The sequence below is a fragment of the Oncorhynchus clarkii genome, chromosome 19, assembly GCF_045791955.1.
Source record: "Oncorhynchus clarkii lewisi isolate Uvic-CL-2024 chromosome 19, UVic_Ocla_1.0, whole genome shotgun sequence".
Taxonomy (NCBI): domain Eukaryota; kingdom Metazoa; phylum Chordata; class Actinopteri; order Salmoniformes; family Salmonidae; genus Oncorhynchus; species Oncorhynchus clarkii.
This window is the reverse complement of record NC_092165.1, coordinates 42,153,824-42,177,016: the sequence shown is the minus strand read 5'-3', so window position 1 is coordinate 42,177,016 and position 23,193 is coordinate 42,153,824. Positions and strand designations below refer to the sequence as shown.

The 23,193-nt window shown below is 44.8% G+C and overlaps 1 protein-coding gene across 1 annotated transcript in view; it reads right to left on the bottom strand.

Moving 5' to 3' along the window:
- Positions 1-23,193, bottom strand: part of LOC139375224 (steroid hormone receptor ERR2-like) — a 52,024-nt gene that overhangs the window by 10,310 nt on the left and 18,521 nt on the right. The window contains exons 4-6 of the mRNA XM_071116819.1: positions 19,527-19,643; positions 12,502-12,612; positions 11,868-12,029 (exon numbers count right to left, since the gene is read on the bottom strand). Coding sequence (XP_070972920.1) covers positions 11,868-12,029; positions 12,502-12,612; positions 19,527-19,643 — 390 coding nt within the window. The remainder of the gene's footprint in view (positions 1-11,867; positions 12,030-12,501; positions 12,613-19,526; positions 19,644-23,193) is intronic.

Here is a 23,193-nt window from a genome sequence, read left to right as displayed (position 1 = left end):
AGACCTGTCTGTGTGGTTGAAGGCCCTTTTCCACAAGGCTACCCTGGGTAAGTAGGCTAAAATAGCAGAGGGCAATAACAACATTTCTGAAATCTCTGTTGTTCATTTCATATACGGTATTGTGATGTTAGGGGACGATTGTGTTTTAAAGGCATCTACATTATCAATTTAAAAATGACATTACATGACAGTATATTTATTTTATCCAGTAAACACAATGGAACTTCAACACACAGTAGGTTACAGTGAATCATCTACTGTATCACAGTTTAACCACAATATACCTCCTCATTACATGTGGACAAGCAGTCCTCAGGAGAAATGTCATGTTGACATAGCATACTACTGTGGTCCATACTACCACACAATCACAGTCATGCGGTGGGGGGGGGGGGGGCTCTCTCGGTCCCTGCGATTTCAGAGGGAGACAGACAAACATGTGGTGGCTGTGGACAGGGAACATGCTCTCTTCCTCGCCTCTTAACCAGACACTGAAGACCATGACTGGGTTCAACAGTAGACTAATTCACTTCATGCTTCAGCTGGTTCTCTCAATGATCCCTGTCCCTGGCTAGGCACAGTATAAAATTACACCAGTTTTGTTTGTGTTTACAATAAACATAGCCACTTGAAATGGGTTCGAAAACATTGACAAGCTTGGCTGGTCTCTCTGGTTGATTTAGGCAAATCTTGAATAGGATTTCACTGCAATATTTTGTATAATACACATATGAAAGTTATAACACAGGAATAAATGTTGTTTTCTTTGACAGATGATTTCCCTCAGCTTTTCCTGCTCTGCTCCCTGACTTACCTATACTGGATTTAAATACAACAATATCCCTGTCCAAACAGCCCTGTTGCAGTCTCTTACCTCTGTCCTCTAAGGTGAGAATCCTATACATGCACACATGTAGAAATATATTAAACTTCATCTTCAGATTCTTAGCTTGTTATTCTGGATACAACTGTAAAAAGCCAATTGGGGAGAGACAAAATCCCCATCCTCCTTATCTCCGACAGACCCCTTCACCGAGGGAGGGGAGTGAGATGGTGGCAGACCAGGCAGGCCACACCAGTGCCGGCTGCCTCTGGGTCCACCCCTCGTCAGTTTAATCAGGGTGCCATTTCATCTGCCAGAGCAGAGGACGGCCCAAAATGAAATGCTGGATATTTCTGTTGAGCGGGAGTTCATATTCTATTAATTTATTATTGTTTCCCTCTCCCCGAGGGCCATTAGCACGGGTCATAAAAAGAGAAGTAATTACGAGGCATGGTGGCCCCCTCCAGCTGCAGCTCCCTCGTATTTCATCCTCAATCAGACTACTGAACAGACAGAGAGAGCGAGAGAGAGGGATAGAGAGAGAGAGATGAAGCGAGGGAGGGAGACGGAAAGAGAGAGTGAAAGGGGTGGAGGGAATGAAAGAGAGAGATAGGGAGAAGATAAAGAGGAAGTGAGAGATAAGGAGAACAGAGAGGAAGAGAAACACAGAGAGATATACAGAGATACAGGGAGAGAGAGAGAGAGAGAGAGAGAGAGAGAGAGAGAGAGAGAGAGAGAGAGAGAGAGAGAGAGAGAGAGAAAGCGATAGGGGGAAAAGAGAGTCATTCTCGCTAGACAGGGGCTGCTACACTATATACAGTTGAAGTCGGAAGTTTACATACATCTGAGACAAGTACATTTAAACTCTGTTTTTCACAATTCCTGACATTTAATCCTAGTAAAAATGTCCCTGTCTTAGGTCAGTTAGGATCACTACTTTATATTAAGAATGTGAAATGTCAGAATAATAGTAGAGAGAATGATTTATTTCAGCTTTTATTTCTTTCCTCACATTCCCATTGGGTCATGAATTTACATACACTCAAATAGTATTTGGTAGCATTGCCTTTAAATTGTTTAGGTAGCCTTCCACAAGCTTCCCACAATAAGTTGGGTGAATTTTGGCCCATTCCTCCTGACAGAGCTGGTGTAACTGAGTCAGGTTTGTAGGCCTCCTTGCCTCCACGCTTTTTCTGCCCACAAATTTTCTATGGGATTGAGGTCAGAGCTTTGTGATGGCCACTCCAATACCTTGACTTTGTTGTCCTTAAGCCATTTTGCCACAACTTTGGAAGTATGCTTGGAGTCATTGTCCATTTGGAAGACCCATTTGCAACCAAGCTGTAACTGATGTCTTGAGATGTTGCTTCAATATATCCATATAATTTTCCATCCTCATGATGCCATCTATTTTTTGAAGTGCACCAGTCCCTCCTGCAGCAAAGCACCCCCACAACATGATGCTGTCACCCCCATGCTTCACGGTTGGGATGGTGTCTTCGGCTTGCAAGCTTGCCCCCTTTTTCCTCCAAAAAACCGATGGTCATTATGGCCAAACAGTTCTATTTTTGTTTCATCAGACCAGAGGACATTTCTCCAAAAATATGATCTTTGTCCCCATGTGCAGTTGCAAACCACAGTCTGGCTTTTTTATGGCGGTTGTGGAGCAGTGGCTTCTTCCTTGCTGAGTGGCCTTTCAGGTTATCTCGATATAGGACTTGCTTTCCTCTGGATATAGATACTTTTGTACCTGTTTCCTCCAGCATCTTCACAGGATCCTTTGCTGTTGTTCCGGGATTGATTTGGACTTTTCGCACCAAAGTACATTCATCTCTAGGAGACAGAATGTGTCTTCTTCCTGAGCGGTATTACGGCTGCGTTGTTCCATGGTGTTTATACTTGCATACTATTGTTTATACAGATGAACGTGGTACCTTCAGGCATTTGGAAATTGCTCCCAGGGATGAACCAGACTTGCTCCCAGGGATGAACCAGAGGTCTACAATTTTCTCTGAGATCTTGGCTGATTTCTTTTGATTTTCTCATGATGTCAAGCAAAGAGGCACTTAATTTGAAGGTATGCCTTGAAATACATCCACAAGTACACCTCCAATTGAGTCATGATGCCAATTAGCCAAACAGAAGCTTCTAAAGCCATGACATCATTTTATGGAATTTTCCAAGCTGTTTAAAGGCACAGTCAACTTAGTGTATGTAAACTTCTGACCCACTGGAATTGAGAATTATAAATGAAATAATCTGTCTGTAAACAATTGTTGGAAAAATTACTTGTGTCATGCACAAAGTAGATGTCCTAACTGACTTGCTAAAACTATAGTTTGTTAACAAGAAATTTGTGGAGTGGTTGAAAAACGAGTTTTAATGACTCCAACCTAAGTGTATGTAAACTTCCGACTTCAACTGTATATGAAGGTATGTGGACACCCCTTCAAATTAGTGGATTTGGCAATTTCTGCCACACCTGTTGCTGACAGGTGTATAAAATCAAGCACACAGCCATGCAATATCCATAAATAAACATTGGCAGTAGAATGGCCTTACTGAAGAGCTCAGTGACTTTCAACGTGGCACCGTCATAGGAGCAACAACGGCTCGAACGTCTGTCCTCAGTTGCACCACTCCCTACCGAGTTCCAAACTGCCTCTGGAAGCATCGTCAGCACAATAACTGTTCGTCAGGAGCTTCATGAAATGGGTTTCCATGGCCGAGCAGCCGCACACAAGCCTAAGATCACCATGCACAATGCCAAAAGTCGGCTGAAGTGGTGTAAAGCTCGCCACCATTGGTCTCTGGAGCCGTGTAAAAGTGTTCTCTGTGGTGATGAATCACGCTTCACACAGACACATCTGGGTTTGGCAGATGCCAGGAGAACACTACCTGCCCCAATGCATAGTGGAGTAGGAATTATGGTCTGGGGCTGTTTTTCATGAGTTGGGCTATGCCCCTTAGTTACAGTGAAGGGAAATCTTAACTCTACAGCATACAATGACATTCTAGACAATTATTTGCTTCCAACTTTGTGGCAACAGTTTGGGGAAGGTCCTTTCCTGTTTCAACATGCCAATGCCCCCGTGCACAAAGCAAGGTCCATACAGAAATGGTTTGTCGAGATCGGTGTGGAAGAACTTGACTGGCCTACACAGAGCCCTGACCTCAACCCCATCAAACAACTTTGGGATGAATTGGAACAACGACTGCAAGCCAGGCGCTCCCACCAACAGTAGTGCCCGACGTCACTAATGCGCTTGTGGCTGAATGGAAGCAAGTCCCAGCAGCAATGTTCCAACCTCTAGTGGAAAGTCTTCCCAGAAGAGTGGAGGCTGTTATAGCAGCAAAGGGGGGACCAACTCCACATTAATGCCCATGATTTTGGAATGAGATGCTCGACTAGCAGGTGTCCACATACTTTTGGTCATGTAGTGTACAGTATATCATGGCTGGCTATCAGAAGGACAAGCGAGCCCTGAATAATTTTGCCCAACGGCATTCTCACCTCAGCCAGTCAAGTGCCTGCCATCTACTTTGAGCAATACCGCACTTAAAAGAGCCCCAGAGGTTCAGCTCATCTTATTCAGCTCTGTACTAAACTGACTGCTCATCTACCTAAATCAAAGCTTTTATTTCAAAAACATTTCTCTTTTAAAACATCCCCAAATCTACTACTTTTATTTCAGAGACAGATACATTCTTATTTTTTTAAACCACATTTAGTGTTTATTGCAAGAAGCTGTAATGTGTATGATATGTGCTCCTGATCAGTTATACAGTACTGTTTTAAGGTTGATTAAATACATCTGTTTGATACAAACAGACTGGAGCAGATGCAAAGCTGTCTGGTCATTTTGGTTGGAATGTGCGTGTGCAAGCTTGTGTGTGTGTGTGTGTGTGTGTGTGCCAGTGTGTGTGCCCGTGTGGTTTGTGCCTGGCCATGTGTGTTTGTGCGTGTTTCTGCGTGTGTGTGTGAGTAAGCTGCAGCTGCTAGCCATGATTCTTCCTGAATTTACATGAAAGCGTCAGGAGGACCCAATCAATAGCTTCTTGGCAATAAATTGCTGTGCTTGACATAAATCATTTGACCTGAACCTCAGCCACACGTACAGCACACAGCTCAAGTCAGGCCGCCACAAGCCTTCACTTGTAACATATTACATAACACAATACCCAAACTACCCTGTCATAAACGCTTTTACAGATACAATTCAGTACACCTTCAATTTCAGTGGTATATCCATTTCAGTACATCTTGAATTTCAACAGTGGAAAATCTATTATTCTAGATTTGTTGTGAATCATTTTTAGATACTACTGCATTGTTAGATACTACTGCACCATTGGAGCTAGGTACACAAGCATTTCGCTATACCCGCAATAACACCTGCTAAATATGTGTATGTGACCAATACAATTTGATTTGATTTGATAGTCACATATAGCTGGATGATAGATAATTAATAGATTTCATCCTGTTTTGTGACTAAATGGTTCAGTAATCCACTTTTCAGGAGTGCCAGCTATCTCTACTTTTAAAATGAACACCAGACCATTGTCCAATTATAAGTAGCTGGGAATGGGTTATTTGACCAGCGGCCTGTGAAAGTTATGAGGTTGTATAACGTTAAATACAGTAATCCCCTTGTCTTAATCTGCACCCCCCCGACCCTGTGACCCCGGCTCGGGAGTATTTAGCCGTCTCAAGAGTCCCACAGCCCTCGTTTGGTGTTATATATCTCTGTTTAGCCCAAAGACCAGGAGGATTCTGACTTTAATCATTCACATAATTACACATAATTTATCTCTGCTGCCAACCAGCAACACGCCTTAATGAGGGAGGGACAGCTAATGCCTAGTTGACAATGTCTAAAGGCAAATCATCAGCTCTCTGAAAGACTTCCTCACTGCAAATTAGTAATACTATTGAAACCGTGCTGAAGTTGAGCCTTTTGTACGTCATCTTACATCAAAATTGAAAATGCATTCAGACAGATTTGATGCTTGGCTTGCCGGTAACTGCTCATTTAAAATTGTAACAATTTGTAGCATTGTAACAAAACCAAATACTCCCCCTTCTCTGTTCCTGGCAGATGCCCCTTTCCTAACCATCTCCCTCCCTGCTTCTCTCCCACTGTCTCTCTCCCTGCTTGCCTCCCTGCCTCTCTCCCAGTCTCCCTGTCTCTGTCCTAGTCTCACTGCCTGCCTCCTTGCCTGCCTCTCTCCCTACCTGCCTCTATCTATCCCTGCCTCTCTCTCTCCCTCCCTGCCCCTCTCTCTCTCTCCCTCCCTGCCTTGCTCTCTCCCTCCCTGCCTCACGCACTCTCACCCTCCCTGCCTGCTTCTCTCCCTACCTGTGTCTCCCTCTCTCTCCCTCTCCCTCTCTCTCCCTCCCTGCCTCTCTTTCTCTCTCCCTTCCTGCCTCTCTCTCTCCCTCCCTGTCTTTCTCTCTCTCCCTGCCTCTCTCTCTCCCTGCCTCTCTCTCTCTCTCCCTGCCTTTCTCTCCCTTCCTGCCTCTCTCCCTACCTATGTCTCTCTATCCCTGCCTCTCTCTCCCTCCCTGCCTTTCTCTCTCTCTCCCTCCCTGCCTTTCTCTCTCTCCTTCCCTGCCTGCCTTTCTCTCTCTCCCTGCCCTGCCCTCCCTCCCTCCCTCCCTCCCTCCCTCCCTCCCTCCCTCCCTCCCTCCCTCCCTCCCTCCCTCCCTCCCGGTGTCTCGCTATCCCTACCTCTCTCTACCTCCCTGCCTCTCTCTCCCTCCCTGCCCCTCTCTCTCTCAGTCTCCCTCCTGGTCTCCATCCCTGCCTGGCCATCTGAAACTCCCCCCATCTCAATCTCCCAGAAACCCACTCTGCCTGCCTGTCTGCCTCCCTGGGTTCAGCATCCACCTGATTGCTCAATCTATCTTTATCTGGTGTGTTGAAGTCTACGTCAGAGGGTAAAGTGAATATACTAAGAGCTGTCTGTTGGTGTCTATATTTAATAAAGTACACTGATGAGGTGCTGATGTATTGCCCGGCAGTATTCGCACTCTATTACAAGGATATTAAGCAGCTTGAGTGGGATCAGCCCGACAACACAGTAAGTAGATTTCACAATTTAATGACAAAAAGAAAACAGGAACCCGAAGGGGGCTGTGGGAAGGAGGGGGGTGCAGGGTGCTGACACAGATACGACAACATACAAGAGGCGTGATCTCTCCTAAACCTCACCGCCTTGTTCCCCGCTAACAACTAAACATAAGCTTCATGACCAACGTAGTCTGTACACTGAGCTAACAGGCTGCAATTAAATCAAGTAGATCACTAATAAATAACAACAAGAACCAGGACAATTCATTAGGTTGTTTGGGTCGAACTGCAATGCTAGACTTTGCTATTTCAAAAACGAAATCAGCCATTCTGGGTTTTATCAATTTGGAGAAAAAAATATATTTTACCATGAAATGTCTTACAAAACATATGTAGTGTGTTTCACCTATTGAAATACACTATCAATCATAGCAGAGCAGGTTTAGGTCTGTGGACTAGAAACAAACAGCAGGAGGAGAACATCCAGCACTCAGTGAACCCACAGAATCATGCCACAGAATTCCCGTCAGAAAACATTCCGACCCTGGAAGCAGAATGGGAGGTCTGACAGCAGGTGACAAACGTCTGCCTCCTCTAACAATGAGACCCTCTTATAAAAGCGGCATGCATGGCAGATTCCACATTGGGGCACGTGACATTCACACTGTCCCTGGGTTAAGTGCTGAGGGGGTAGTTTTGGAGGGGTTGGGGGTTCAGCAGCGCACCCGCCCTCTGTGACCATCACCACTCTAATGAAGGGGAACACACAGGTTATAGCCATGTGGAGACTGGCAGTATACTGAGTTCAATCCTAAACCTCGTGGACAGTGAAATGCAGCTGGGGTGGGTGGGTGGGGGGCATTGGGCAGCTATGTGTGTCAAAGTTTGTTAGCACCTTATGAGCAACAAGCCATCTGTCATCGTCCCCCTAACACTGACCTTAATGACCGGGCCCCAGCCCCAGTTAGCCCACGGCCATATTAGTCTCCTCCCTCTGCTGCTGGCTCTATCTGGAGCAGAGAGAGATGCTGGTATTCAAAGCTTCATAATGATTACTAATTAATCAAAAGTAAAGGCTGTCATTAGAGAACCTTATCCTCAGAGATGATAATAGCAAACTGTGCCAGGGAACAGCAACACCAACTTACTTCCTAATACGTAAACTCAATGTACTGACTGTACAGTCTGATTACAGTGTGTGGACTATTGACTAACAATTATTATGTCTATCTAGCTATTGTGTTAGTTAGTCCTGTGGTTGAGATCACAGGAGCCTGGTGAGGGGAGGACGACTCATAATTATGGCTGGAATGGAGTGAATGGAACGCTATTGTCACCCCTTGATCTGTTTCACCTGTCTTTGAGCTTGTCTCCACCCCCCTCCAGGTGTCGCCCATCTTACCCATTATCCCCTGTGTATTTATACCTGTGTTCTCTGTTTGTCTGTTGCCAGTTCGTTTTGTTTGTGAAACCTACCAGCGTTTGTTCCCCTGCTCCTGCCTGTATCTTGCTCCTGTTTTCTAGTCCTTCCCGATTTTGGCCGTTCTGCCTTCCCTGACCCTGAGACTGCCTGCCGTTCTGTACCTTACTGGATTATTGACCCCTGACCCTGAGACTGCCTGCCGTTCTGTACCTTACTGGATTATTGACCCCTGACACTGACCCTGAGACTGCCTGCCGTTCTCTACCTTACTGGATTATTGACCCCTGCCTGCCCTGACCCTGAGACTGCCTGCCGTTCTGTACCTTACTGGATTATTGACCCCTGACCCTGAGACTGCCTGCCATTCTCTACCTTACTGGATTATTGACCCCTGCCTGCCCTGACCCTGAGACTGCCTGCCGTTCTCTACCTTACTGGATTATTGACCCCTGACCCTGAGACTGCCTGCCGTTCTGTACCTTACTGGATTATTGACCCCTGACCCTGAGACTGCCTGCCGTTCTGTACCTTACTGGATTATTGACCCCTGACCCTGAGACTGCCTGCCGTTCTGGACCCCTTGCACCCACTCTGGGTTATTGACCACTGCCTGCCTTTGACTGTCGTTTGCCTGCCCCTGTTTTAGAAATACACTTTTGTTTCTTTGACACTGTCTACATCTGGGTTTTACCTGAAACGTGATAGGTATCAACCATGTGTTTGTGTCTGATACAATTCCATCCATTTTTGCCAATACTATGAGCCTGTCCTCCCCAATTCCGGTGCCACCAGCCGTCTAGGGTTGAGATCCTCAGCTACAGTATAACTGTACAATTATACTATAATGTAGTATGGTAATGTATTTCCAGCCCATAAATTAGAGGAGAGATAACACACTAAATTGATATGGGATCTTGTGAGAGAATGATACCGTTTACGGAAGCTAATAGTACCGCTTTGCTGTTCCTTAATCATCCTCGAATTAGACTTGGTTAGATCTACTCCATGTCAAATTACAGCACTTTTAAAACACTTTTTCAAATGTTAGCCAAGAAAAGGGGCAATGAAAAATATATTGGGAGAACTTAAGTGCCAATTTTCTTGACGTATAAATTGTTACCTTTGGAATCTGGTCATTGCCCATCTGTCAATGTCCTAATCAATGTGGCCCACTTCATAATGAACTGTTAATCTTTTTAATTCCATTGCCAAAGGCCAAAAAATCTATCAGAATGCAATCAGCAGTTTTCTCCCTCTCTTTTCCTCATAGAGAGCGTGGATGGGGGGAGAAATATGGTCCTCTGTGCTCTGTGGCTGTGCTAGACTGCCCTGAGGTGCCATTGGTGCATAGAGTATTAGTGCATGGAGTCTGGGTCAGCCAGTGAACCATCTCTGATCAGGTTCAGCCATGTACAACTCAATTATGCAGCCATTTCATGGCTGGTGTAGAGGGAATGACCTAATACAGAGCTCACCACAGGGAGAACAGGGGAGCTTTGGAGTTACAGTTTCAGTCTCCCTTTTCATTCTAATTTGACCATTTTATTACCACTTTTGGAGTAGGTAAATAATCATAAAGGTTGAAAATTAGATTATAGTCCTGACACTGTGTTATAATTATTAGAAGTTAAAAATAGAATTTAGATTCTGTAATTTAAATGTATAACCCCTGAATGCAGTAAGTTGCTGTTGTTTATTTTTACCTGACTCCTATGACTAGTCGTGTAAATATAAACAATAGGTAAGAGATGCAAATGTTTGTGTGTGGGTATACAGGCAGACCAGAATGCTAATTCATCCTGCTGCAGCTTGTACAGTACAACAGTAACACTATGCAAAGCCAAGCGTTTCCACACATTTAGAAATGTCAGACAGTCTGGCTTCCGGTTGGATTTTGGGTTAAACCATCATTATGGAGTGATGAGCATTCTCAGGCCTTCCATGGCAAATCCAATTAAGATTAGTCAACTATCCACTGTACAATGCAGGTTATGATAATCGGATTAACGCAGCACTTAAAAGCTTTGCCATACAGAGCACTCCAGTTAGCACGCCATATTTACTGTCCTGTATGTCAACACAGGAAGACAAAAGCCCTGACAACATGACAGTTTAATAGCCTATCGGTAATCAAACCGATTCAACTCTCATATACTTTTAAAGTTATTCAATCATTTGAGGATAATTCTATAATATTCTCTGTATAATACTACAACACTGCACATTGCCAGAGGTGAACAGTGGTGTTTTCTCTGTATATTCTGGCCAGAGGTAGTGTACCTGGCTGGCTTGTTTTGGCAAGGTAAATGGGATGGGACTGTGTTATTGGGTCAGTCTGATCCAGTCCTGGGTAAGCTCCTTGGTTAAACTCTCCCTCTGCTGACAATGGGCTGTACAGAACAGTCTGGTTGGGAAAGTCCTAATCTCTAGATCTGTAGCTGACAACTCCACTTCTTCTCTTCTAAGATATACCGACCACCTGTCTGTCCAGGTACAGTTGTCACACCTACATGTCCTGCACACAACCAGGAGAGGCCCAGCTGAAACTACAGCAGGCGTTCTGCAGCTGATGTCAGCGCAGACACGTCTACTATGCTGATGAGAAGACGAGGGTACAGAGAGGCTATACAACAGAGGCTGTACTGAGGGACACAGTCTTTCAGCGGGTTACCTCTATGCCCAGTGTGCTATAATGTTCTAGAGTTATCAGGGTCAACCTCAAGATCAGACAGACTCTGCTTTGGTTGCTAAAAGAGTCCCTAAACAATATGTTGACTGTCAGAATCAGGAGAAAACTCTAGAAGGGAGCAGAATGTCTGCTGACATAGAATGTGGTATTCTTAATTTAACAGCATCTCATTACCTAACACCTCGTCTATCACGATGTCTATGGAGCAGAGAAGAAACATGATTATGCCTATCAATAATTCAATTGAAGTGTGTGTGTGTGTGTGTGTGTGTGTGAGTGAGTGAGTGAGTGAGTGAGTGAGTGAGTGAGTGAGTGAGTGAGTGAGTGAGTGAGTGAGCTGTCTTGTTTCAGAGGGAGGGTCCTGTGCTCTGCTCTAAATCTCCCCTGTGGTTATGGCATATATTGACACCGGGGCTGTAGTCCCTCACCATTCAGAGTAGGGATTTTAGCTGGACTCGATTGATTTGATTATTTTAAAGCTGTCTCCATTTTGCCCCTAGGTCCATGTGAGCTGCTGACTTTAATTATATGTGTTTGCATTTGTGCGCGTGCGTGTGCGTGTGTGAGTGTGTGTGTGCATGCGCACCCATCGGAAGCAAAGGCAGGGAAATGGATGATGGGATAGAGGGTTCATTAGGGTGACTTGGTGTTGAACTACTCTAAATGGAACTAACAAGGACTAATCATGATGTCAGATTCTACCAGTTGAATTGAATGGCTGGTTCTGTATCTAAACATCTGTCACGTGTGGTTTTTTAACTACACAGTATGTTACAGCTGATCATGAGTGAATGGTGTTCTATATCTTTCTATGGTGCTCAACTAGTGCAGTGGGCTGTAGATGGGTGGGCATACCTGGGATATGCTTTGCCCAGCCAATGATGACAACAAGCTCCCGGTCAGCCAGGTCACACAGCGTGGTGAGGGCCTTGATGTCACTCTCAGGCATGGTGGGGTCAGGCATGGCATAGATCTTCTCTGGCTCGGCCACCAGCAGGTGGGACACTATCTTTGTGACTGACGAGGAAGCAGAGATGGTCAAAACAACAGTCAAAAGTCACATTTCTGTGATGCAAATACAGGTACTCTCAGATACAAACGTACATGCTAGGATATACAATCATTCACTCTCTCTTTCTCCCTCTAACAAGTAAACGAATGAATGGTTTAATATGGTTGATAATAAAAATTCTCCTCACATTACTCAACATTATGTGAGAGGATATTCCTAGGACTGCTATCCCTGAGAAGCCAGTCACTGTTTAATATCGGTCATCTGCTCTGAGATTTGTCATAACTCAGCTGTTACCAGAACAATGCCTGTCTGGCCTAATATATATTCTCAAGAAGTGCTCTCCTATGGAAATACATATATCCAGACAACAGGAGAATCTGGTCTGAATAAAATGCATCTGTCTTTAACTGAACCTGGTCTGGGGGAACGCTGCGGGAAGGGGAATGGGTAGTGAGGTAACAGAGCACTACTCACGGGGTTTTTTGGCAGGAGGGGGGAGTGTGAGGCCCAGGTACGCTGTGTTCTCTGCATCCATCCTCCTCTTGTACTTCTGTCTTCCCCCTCGCACACGGTCCAGACGCACACCTGACACATGACAAGATGCAAGGAGACCTTTGAGTAGGAAATCCAATTTCACCATTCTGACAAATAAAATGAATGAATCAATTCTACAACATAGGAATGTTATCAATAAAAAATAACAATTTAACACAGTTTTAAGTAGTTTCACAATTAGTACATTGTTATTGGTAGAGAGTTACACAACCCACATTTACGTCTAATTCCCCAATCACACACTCAGATTCACTCATCAGATTCCGAAATGATCAAAAACAAACACTAAACTATTCCTCTTGTTATGTGAGGTGGCATTACGTCTGAAAGCCTGACCAAGCTGAGGTGTGTGTGTGTCTGCCCAGAGGAATGGCTCTGTTCTGTTGTCTGCATGGTGAGAGAGAGTAAAGGGAGTGTCAGTGTGTCAGAGGGACTGCCGACTGGCTCTGCGTTCCCATATGCGGTCCATGCCTGGCTGGTCTACTGTGACACTGCCGAGCCCGAAGGAGCTCTAAACATATGAATATTTAATGCAGGGTCAATGATCTCACAGACTGGTCCTCTAATTATTTCGTTTTTTTGGGTGAGGTGGACGGCATACTAATGAACAACAAGGCAGGTACCGGTGAGCTCAGTGTCTAGAGGCCTCTGTGTCCAGCCATGTAGCTCCTGTAGGAGGAATGAACACACAACCACATTCACACACTGTCTGGTGTACAGTCTTATAGAATTATGACACAGATAGAGGTTAGCTTTCCAATGAAGGCTCCTTATTTCACCCCTCTTTCACGGGACAGGAGTGAGGCCTTATCACTCTCTGCCACTCACAGGGGACCAGGTCCCGCACTGATAGTGTAAATGTCACCAACCTCATCGTAACATAAGTTATTTATTATTTCATTATTTGATAAGAGCGTTTCCATTTGGATTGTCCTTTCTATTCTATTATTGTTCAACGGAGTAAAAATATTTCATCTGCAGTGTTCCATTTATGTGATACAGGATGGTGTTTGGTGATTTCATTTAATCGTATGCAAAACATTTATGTTTCACGCATCATCCTGTTGGGACTGCACAGGGACACGGTCCTGCACAGGGACACGGTCCTGCACAGGGACACGGTCCTGCACAGGGACACGGTCCTGCACAGGGACACGGTCCTGCACAGGGACACGGTCCTGCACAGGGACACGGTCCTGCACAGGGACACGGTCCTGCACAGGGACACGGTCCTGCACAGGGACACGGTCCTGCACAGGGACACGGTCCTGCACAGGGACACGGTCCTGCACAGGGACACGGTCCTGCATAGGGACACGGTCCTGCACAGGGACACGGTCCTGCACAGGGACACGGTCCTGCATAGGGACACGGTCCTGCACACTGCTGAATGTGCCTGATGGATCTTTACCCTGTATAGCAAATGTCTATCTATTTCCCCATTATGTATAACCTAAACCCCTTAAACAAATGGATGCTAAACCAGATTTGATCAGAGGTATTATCCTGTAGTATATGTATGGTCTAGCTGGTGGAGGAGATTTATTTGTCAGCACACCAAGTGCCCTCTGCTAAAATCACTGACAGGGAGAGGACTTGCTTGATGATTTCATCACTTTATAACTACAAAGACAGTGTCATAGCTGGGTATTGTGTGACCACTGCAAATGAGGCTAATACAATTTCCCCCTCAGCCTGTACTCTCTTGGAGGATGGGTTTGGATGTCCCTATGTACAGTGATTAGAGGTCGATGGAGGGAACAGACAGTGGGGATGGATGGGGAGCAAAAAGGAGATGATTTAGTACGTAAATAATAGCCTTCATTCAATAGAGAGGACTGAAACGATGGATTATGAAAACGGTCCTTTTCACCCCTTCCATTGAGTGAACCATACCCCTTTCTCCCAAACTAGACTCTATGCATGGGTAGCTATAGCAAACAGGATTATCGTGTAGGAATAGAATAAGGATATTTTATTCAACGTATATAAATTATTTGATTCCCTAGAAACACATCTGATTAGGATTGTCTTTAAATTTCCTGACATTGTCAACCTACTAACCTAATTACCCACAATTCCCAGAAGAGACCCATCCTTCTCAGCAAACACTGGGGGATCATCTGACGGCTGCCACATTAGTGAACATCACAAATTCCTTATTCCCCAATTTACATCTTTCATATGTAGCATGTAAAAATAGTGTCAAGGAATATTTGACCAGTAAATCTATTCAGGGACGAGGCCTCGAGTATGAACCCATGACAAGACGGACTCCTATGTCACCAAGTTGGTGCTTGCTAGGTTTAAGTGCGTAGGAGGGTTACGATTCAGATTTATCTGGCTGTACTATAGGAGTGGAAAATACCAGCGATAATTGTGATGTCACCATATTCTAGAGTTTCTCTGGGCTCTCCTGAGGAGCTCAGATACAACCAGGTGGTATGAATGTACCGTAGCCTATGAGCTGTCCCGTGGTGTTGGGCTGGGCTGGCTGGTGAGTCATGTGGCTGTACGTGTCAGCCAGCGTAAAGCCACAGTGACGAGGAGTCCCAGGTACATGGGTGCCTCTTGTAATTAGAGCTTTCCCGGTCATAATTACCAGATGCTGACAGGAATTAAAGCTTGGCACTAACCTGTCTCATTTTACAGTCAAACAGGACCATACAGGGAGGGAGGACAGGGAGAGAATGAGACAGAAAGCAAGGGATTGTGAGAGAGAGAGAGAGAGAGAGAGAGAGAGAGAGAGAGAGAGAGAGAGAGAGAGAGAAGTAGTTCTTTCCATGTGTCTGAGAAACTCACAGAGGCCTTGGTGAAGCCTATGTGTCACTTCGGTGAGCCATGGACCAAGCTTTGTAAAGTTTGTTTGTGTCCGGTGCATCGGTACTGCATGTATTTGTGTGTATGTGTCTGTGTGTATGTAAATATGTCTGTGTGTATATGAATGTGTCTGTGTGTATATGAATGTGTCTGTGTGTATATGAATGTGTGCGTGAAGAGGGGTGAGTTCTGCCTCATCACCTCTGTGTTTAACGGCCTGCACCATCACCCTGTGTTTGGGTAAAGGGAGGGTGATTGTGGCTGGTTATCTCGGGTGTCAGCTCAAAGCAGGGTGCAGGGGTAAAGGGGTAAAGGGCTTTTGGCCAAGGCGGCTGGCATTTGTGCACAGATTAGCGGCGGGCTAGGGGCGGGGGCTGGGGCCAGCTGACCTAGGGCTCCTCTTTCTCTCCAAAAACAATAATAATCCCACTCAGAGCACACTCCTACAAAAGGGCCTGTCTTCCCTCACTTTGTGTGGCCGGCCGTAGTAGGGGCCCTTATTTTGAGCCCGTCACCTGTTCTGGATGTCTCTCCCTAGGGAAAGTGTCAGGATGTCTGGGATGGTTGGCAGTGCCAAGGGGGGCTTAGGCAGACCCTATTTTAGCTGGGAAAATCAGAAGGCCACATGGCGAGGCATGGTGAACCCTGCCTTTCAAGGCAGCCACCCTGCTAAACCCCCGTCAGCACTATTTCAAAGAGCCCCTGTTGCCAGCTTTGCATGCTTGTAAGCGTGTTGCAGCATTTTTAATCACGAGTGGTGATGAGCGAGGGCAGCGGAAAAATGGTCACACGATGGCCCTCCTATCCCTATCTGCTGATTGGGCCCCCAGTCTGCTCTCATCACATGCTCTGTCCACCTGCCCATAGCGTAGTGGAACTATCTAACCCTATTGCAGTAACATCAAACTGGTTTCACTCCCCACTCAAGATGCAGGCTCCATATGAAGGCCAAGTTACACTTGGGCTGTTTGAAACATCTCACATTGCATGTTCATTCTTTTAATAGGTTCTTATGGAACCAAACAATTGAATCCCCATTTCCTGAAGCACACATTCAGTGGCTGTCTGTGTACATGTCTTACTTATGTGTTGGTGTGAATCCATTTTTATGTGTATGTATGTATGTGGCTTGTGTGTACGTACTTTATGTTGTAGTAAGGATGATATGGGTGCTCTTGTGGGATGTGGTTGTTCTATCGCGTGTCTTCTAATGAGAGTGATATACAGGAAGGTTTATTGTGTATCAGCCTCTTTCACCCTCCTTTAAAACATGTCTGTTGTGCTCTCACCTGTCAGCCCAGGGAACATAACAAGATAGAGCCTATTACAGAGAGGTAGTACAGCGGTACTGTAGCGTGGGAGTGTGTGTCGTGTGTGTATGTGTCTGTTTGTGTGTGTGTGTCTGCATGTGTGTGTGTCAGTGTGTGCGGGGGCATCTGCCACTGAATTATGTCAATGTAATCTCTCAATAGTATCTGTTCCTCTTTCTCTCTCTCTCAGCTCTGATCCCCTCCATTGATCAGAGGAGAAACCTGTAGCCCCTGACATTTGATTCTTCTATTGATCACTTCCTCTTTTATACAGTCGGGGGAAAGTAGAGCGATTCAACTCAAGTCTCTGGCAGATCCCCTTTAAGCGGACTGCTGATCTTTGGAGATCACTTCCCTTACACTTCCCTTAAGACGTCTACAGAGATAAACTGGAGCCTTTTCCAATGGACTAAAAACATGCACTAATTCCTTACCATGTACTCGCTTAATCAGTAGGGGAGGTAAAGCCTTGAAATGCCTTGCTTTGAAAGGTATTAACTATTAACCTTAACATGGGCACTGAGGGATAAAAGTAATTCCTTTGCACTTCCAAGATCTCCCTGAATGTCTTGAAATTCAGTTATATCAAGGCCCGTGTGGCTAAGATGTTAGAGCATGGGGCTTGCAAAGCCCGGGTTCAATTCCAATGGGGGACCAGCATGAAAAAGTATGACAAATGCATGTAGTCACTACTGTAAGTCACTTTGGATAAGAGCATTTAAAAAGAGATGTTAGGTGTGTTGTGATGCATTCAAATGTACTGTAGTTCCATAGAGTGCCTGATGTTAGGAAACTGCATTACACCTTTGGTAGAGCTATAAAGTTATAATTAGTATTTTCTTTTTTCTTGAGTGAATGACCTTTCTGCAGTAATGAACTCCAGAGGGGTTGCTTTAGTCACATGAGCATTGACCATCTCCAGCCCCTGAGCCTGGACATGGCGTTGAGCCGATGGCTTCGTAGAGCTTAGACTAGCATCTCCTCCAGTCCCTAGTTCCCGTGACCAGATTCATTGGTTTCACACTCACGCACGCCGCCGTAAGACGCCTGACCTTGCTCTAAGGAGAAGATAGCGTGTGGCGTGCATTAAGATGCATTTGACATTTTTCTGTTAATTTGGGAAATATATTTACTTCTTTTGATTGTGTTTGAAAAGCGTTGCTGGAGGTGGGAGAGAGGTGGGTGACCTGATTCCTGAAGGACTTCACAGAGCCAGAGGTAATCTCTACCTCCATTCTAATATGTGGCGAAACCCACTCTGTAAAAATTAGCGTAGTTTTCAATCTGTGGATATGCTGAATATACAGAAGTATGCATTAGAATGCTGGACTAAGTCTCTCTCTGCATATTTGATCTCTACACTCTCTCTATACTATCTCCTACTTTGACCCGACACTGGCCAGGCATTTATGACCATCACTACATATTTTGTAGTCTCTTATTCCCCCAGATGATATATTGGCATTAATTTTTCATCAGATAGCAAAGAGCTGAACCTGTCTTTCTGGCCCAGTCTCTTTATCTTGCTTCATGCAGTACGGAGATTATGTTACAAACCAGATATCTATATAGACTAATATGCCGCTGGAGTTGGAGATGGGATAGGATGTACTATACATTCCATTCTCTGGTGAATTAAGAGAGAAGGGGGTGGGGAAGTAGTTGGGTATACTGCATGTCATGTTGATGAGTAAGGATACCAAAAACAACATGAAAATGGTTGTACTTAGTTAACAACATATTTTAAGGGATTGTAATTAGGCTACTGCTATGGAGTATAAAATGAGAGTATAAAATGACTAATCATGTTGTGTTCTTCTGCCACTGTAATAGAGAATATCTCCCTCTGAGTCTTTTCTTCACGGCTACCCTGTAGTACAGTGGCAGTGGAGGGATAATCATGCTTAGTCAAACATAAGCACCACTTGACCTATTCTCACCAGCGCTCGCGGAAAGTAAGACATAAAGAGCATGTTTCCTTAAAGAGCTCTTCCCAGCGGGCAGCTAAATAAATATGACAGCACCTCCCCATTCCCCAGCCACACTGCTCTCATTATTCATGTGTTGGGGCTGTTTGGAGAGACCAACAAGTGAGGAGGGGGATAAAGTGGCAAGGGAAGGGGGCCAGGTTGGTAGGGGGCTAGGGCCTCCCCCGGAAGGAGAAGCCCAGCCTGGGGTCTCAGGGGGCCTGGTTGGTAGGGGGCTAGGGCCTCCCCCGGAAGGAGAAGCCCAGCCTGGGGTCTCAGGGGGCCTGGCAGGGGGTAAGAAACCTGGCCGGAGAAATCCATCGGCAGCATTTTTAATTGTCACTGAATTCCCAGTTGGGGTGACTTTATAAAATCATCCACAAGAAGAGAGCTGAGATGTTCGGAAAACATTTAGCGGATCAATATGCTGGGGAGAGCTGAGACTGGCCGGAGTGTGTGCTCAGGGACCCAGTAGAAGCCTTTCCAGTCGGAATACTGTTACATTTCTATTACTCAGACAGCAGGATCGACCTATTCAGCATATTTCTGTCCCCAGCTCAGCTGCCCATGATTTACTGCTGTGTTGGTAGGGGGAGGACAGAACAGACCAGGGACTCAGATCAGTTGTCTGGCCACTGCTGCGAATTTTGAGATTATTTTAATTAACATAAAAAGAGTGATACCAAGACAAACAGACAGATGGACAGAAGGACAGACGGACGGACGGACAGACAGACAGACAGATGGGCAGACAGACAGATGGGCAGGCAGACAGACAGACAGACAGACAGACGGACAGACGGACAGACAGACAGACAGACAGACAGACAGACAGAGATCTACTTGCCTTCCTTGAGCATCCCCACTTTGAGACACTTCATAAAGCGGCAGGCTTGACATGACTTGCGTCTCCGTTTTGTGATCTCACACTCGTTTGTGGCGGGACAGCTGTATTCTATGTTGCCTGAGAAGGACAAGAAACATGGGTCAGCCTTAACCTGATCCCTCTTTATAACGCAGTGTATCTTCCTATTGAGTTATAGGCAAAGGACAAGCAAAAGGTTAAATGTTTTTACCTTTTTTCTCTCCTTTTTTACATGTAGAATAAAAGTAAGCATAAAAGTAAGGATACAATACACATTTTAGGACATTGTCATTTACATTGTACGAGGCAGTGTGTACTCTAGGTTAAAACCCCAAAACAGTTACTGTATATCACACAGGATTCTATGGTCTATAAAAATCAGTTTGTGCAGACCAGACATTGGGCATCAGCATTTGTTAATCATCTCCTGGGCAACAATCCATTACAGTAGTGTGTCTGAGGTGAGATGAGGTGACCTCCAGGGAACAAGGTAACTTCCAGAGGTGGGGGTGAAGAAAGAGGGAGGGAGGGAGAGGAGACCTCCAATACTCCTCATGGACCCCTTCATAAATGCACCCTTGCCCCTTGCTAAATTGTTCTCATTAATTCTGAGCATGTCTCCTTCAGGCCCCTGGAGCAGCCAACCATCCAGGCTGCATCCCGCTTCTCTTCAGAGGGGCTGGCCGCCCTGCCGCCTGCCGCCTCAATAGCAGGGGAGAGAGCCGGACACACGGCCCCCGCCCACTTTACATAATGCTCCAGGAGCCCCAAACCTGTTGTTACTGCTGTTGCCATTGTTGACTATTTACATAGTGTACAGGCAAGACGCCTTATGCATTATTCACATCCAGTACTACAGCGTCTGATACCGGGACAACACAATGAAAAAGAGTTTCACTTCTACTCAATAAAAGAGATGTTTCTGCCTGTGCTGTAGCACTAGAAAGGAAGGACAGGATAAACGATGGCATTCTCCTTGTGTCCGATTCCCTACATTTGACTGTCGTCAAGGTTTTCAATGAAGGCTTTCAAAATAATATCAAGCTACTCGAGGTCCTGAATTAGAATCATTCCTTGTCCACCATGAATGGAACAACACAGAAGCACATTCTGAGGCACACTGGAGACACAATACTTATTTTATCATTGATGTTTTCTTATGTGCATTCTTAAGCTTGGATTCTTTATTTATCTACCACAAAGCCATGTTATCTACATCTATTCAATGCTGTGTACAGTTCCTTTTCCATTTAGGAGGTTTAACCTTGATGACTTCAATATAGACTGACATAGGCCTATATACAGTATTAACCTGTCTAACTGCACACAGACTGTGCTCCAGCAGCTCTCCTGCCTCTAGATAAACAGCCATACACAGGCACATTGGGATTCCATCTCAACACAGCCAACCTGCTTTTCTCTCCACACTGACCCTCGCTCAGAGTTTTCTAAAGAGAGAGAGAGAGAGAGTAAGAGCTGTATAACATTCCAGTGGGGTTCCCCCTCCAACCCTCCAACTCCCTTTAACAACTTATGCAATTATGTTAATGATATTGGACAGATCAAGTGGAGGGTCCCAAGATGTATTAAATAATGATAAATTCTTCTGTATCTGTGTTAGAAATCATCATGCTAATTCCTCTCATCTCTTTGGAATTGAGGTAAATAAATGTGTGAGAAAAGGGAGATGATGCGGTATGTCTCTCTTCCTGTTGTGTCTGTTGTCAGAGCACAACCATACCATAATAATAAGCCCATCTATTTCCCATCTGTTGCCAGGAGGCAATCATCAGAGTAGCCGACTCTGGAATCTGTATATAGCCTCCTGTATATAGCCTCGTTATTGTTATTCTTATTGTGTTACTTTTTATTATTACTTTATATTTTAGTCTACTTGGTAAATACTTTATTCTTCTTGAACAGCACTGTTGGTTAAGGGCTTGTAAGTCAGCATTTCACGGCAAAGTCTACACTTGTTGTATTTGGCACATGTGGCAAATCATTTTTGATTTGATTTGAAACAGAGACCATGCACAAACAACCATATTCATTAAACCCAAACACACACACAGGCATACTCATTAAACCCAAACACACACACACACAGGCATACTCTCTCATATACACTAAAAGGACAATGTGCATAGACCAATATACACTGAGTGTACAAAGCAGTTGTACAAAGATCTTTCCATGACAGACTGACCAGGTGAATCCAGGCTATGACCTATTATTGATGTCACTTGTTAAATCCACTTCAATCAGTGTAGATGAAGGGGAGGGGACAGGTTAAAGAAGGATTTTTAAGCCTTGTGTGTGTGTGCCATTCAGAGGGTGAATGGGAAGACAAAATATTTAAGTGCCTTTGAACATGGCATGGTAGTAGGTGCCAGGCACACCAGTTTGAGTGTGTAAAGAACTGCAACGCTGCTGGGTTTTTCACCCTCAACAGTTTCCAGCCAACTTGACACAACTGTGGGAAGCATTGGAGTCAACATGGGCCAGCATCCCTGTGGAATGCTTTCGACACCTTGTAGAGTCCATGCCCCGACGAATTGAGGCTGTTTTGAAGGCAAAATAGGGGGTGCAACTAAATATTAGGATGTTTTGTATTTATATATAAAAATACATGATTGGTTCACCTTTATTGGCGTTTATAGCTCAAGGACTGATCCTCAGACAAATGTCTATTTATACAGCCAGTCAGTCAAGCATTGGAGGAGTTAATATATACCCTGAACTAGAATGCAGGGTTCATCTCTGGTTTCAAAGGTTACAGTATTAAACAAATAACATAAAAATCTGAGAAGGAAAGAAGGAAAAAAATGATTTTCTTCTCTCGATATTTATCTGTCTCAATTTATTTTATGGCTTTTCAGGACCTGTGCCAGGGCAGTGAGGGAAAGTCAGGTCCTGTAAGTAAATTATAGTAAAATCGCAGGTATTTCTCATCAAAATCTAAACTGACTTTTACAGGCTTACTGTCAAGGTCTATTACTTCATATAAAAAAGAGGGCCACTGAGTTCAGTTGGTTTTCAAGCTATTTTATACTTGGGTTCAAAATGAGAGAAAAATAAGGTTCAATAAGAGATCAATGCTTTTGATTGGCAGGGCGCGCGAGGTGCGGCACGGGCCTGTGATTAGGGAGCTATGAGAATAGGAGTTTGTCCGGGATGGATGGTGATCTAGGTTGACATTAATTTGGGCCTCGAGAATGACTAATGTAACTATCTCCATGTAAGAGTTCAGGGGGCTTTTCACTGAATGACTAGGTGACAGAAGATGGATTTGCCATTCTGTCCTGTTGAAGAGGTAGGGGCAGCAGGTCTCTTTTACAGCAGTGGAACATCAGGAAGTAAAGGAGAGAATAGTAGGAGTAAGAGTAAGAGTAAGAGTAAGAGTAGGCAATGCTAAATGAATCCAGGAATCCCAGGTAGAGAAACCGAGATTTCTGGAAAATAGTCAACAGACAGTCAACAGTGTGGTCACTATCGTCTCAAATTTCATTATGTGTTAAAAATGTCACGGAAAAAAGTCCATTAGCTTTAGTGTTATTGCTTAAAAACAATGTGATGAATGTGTGTAAAAGACACATCTTCTGTGTTGTTCTCATTAAGGGACGTCATCTCACACCCTCCACCCTGGATA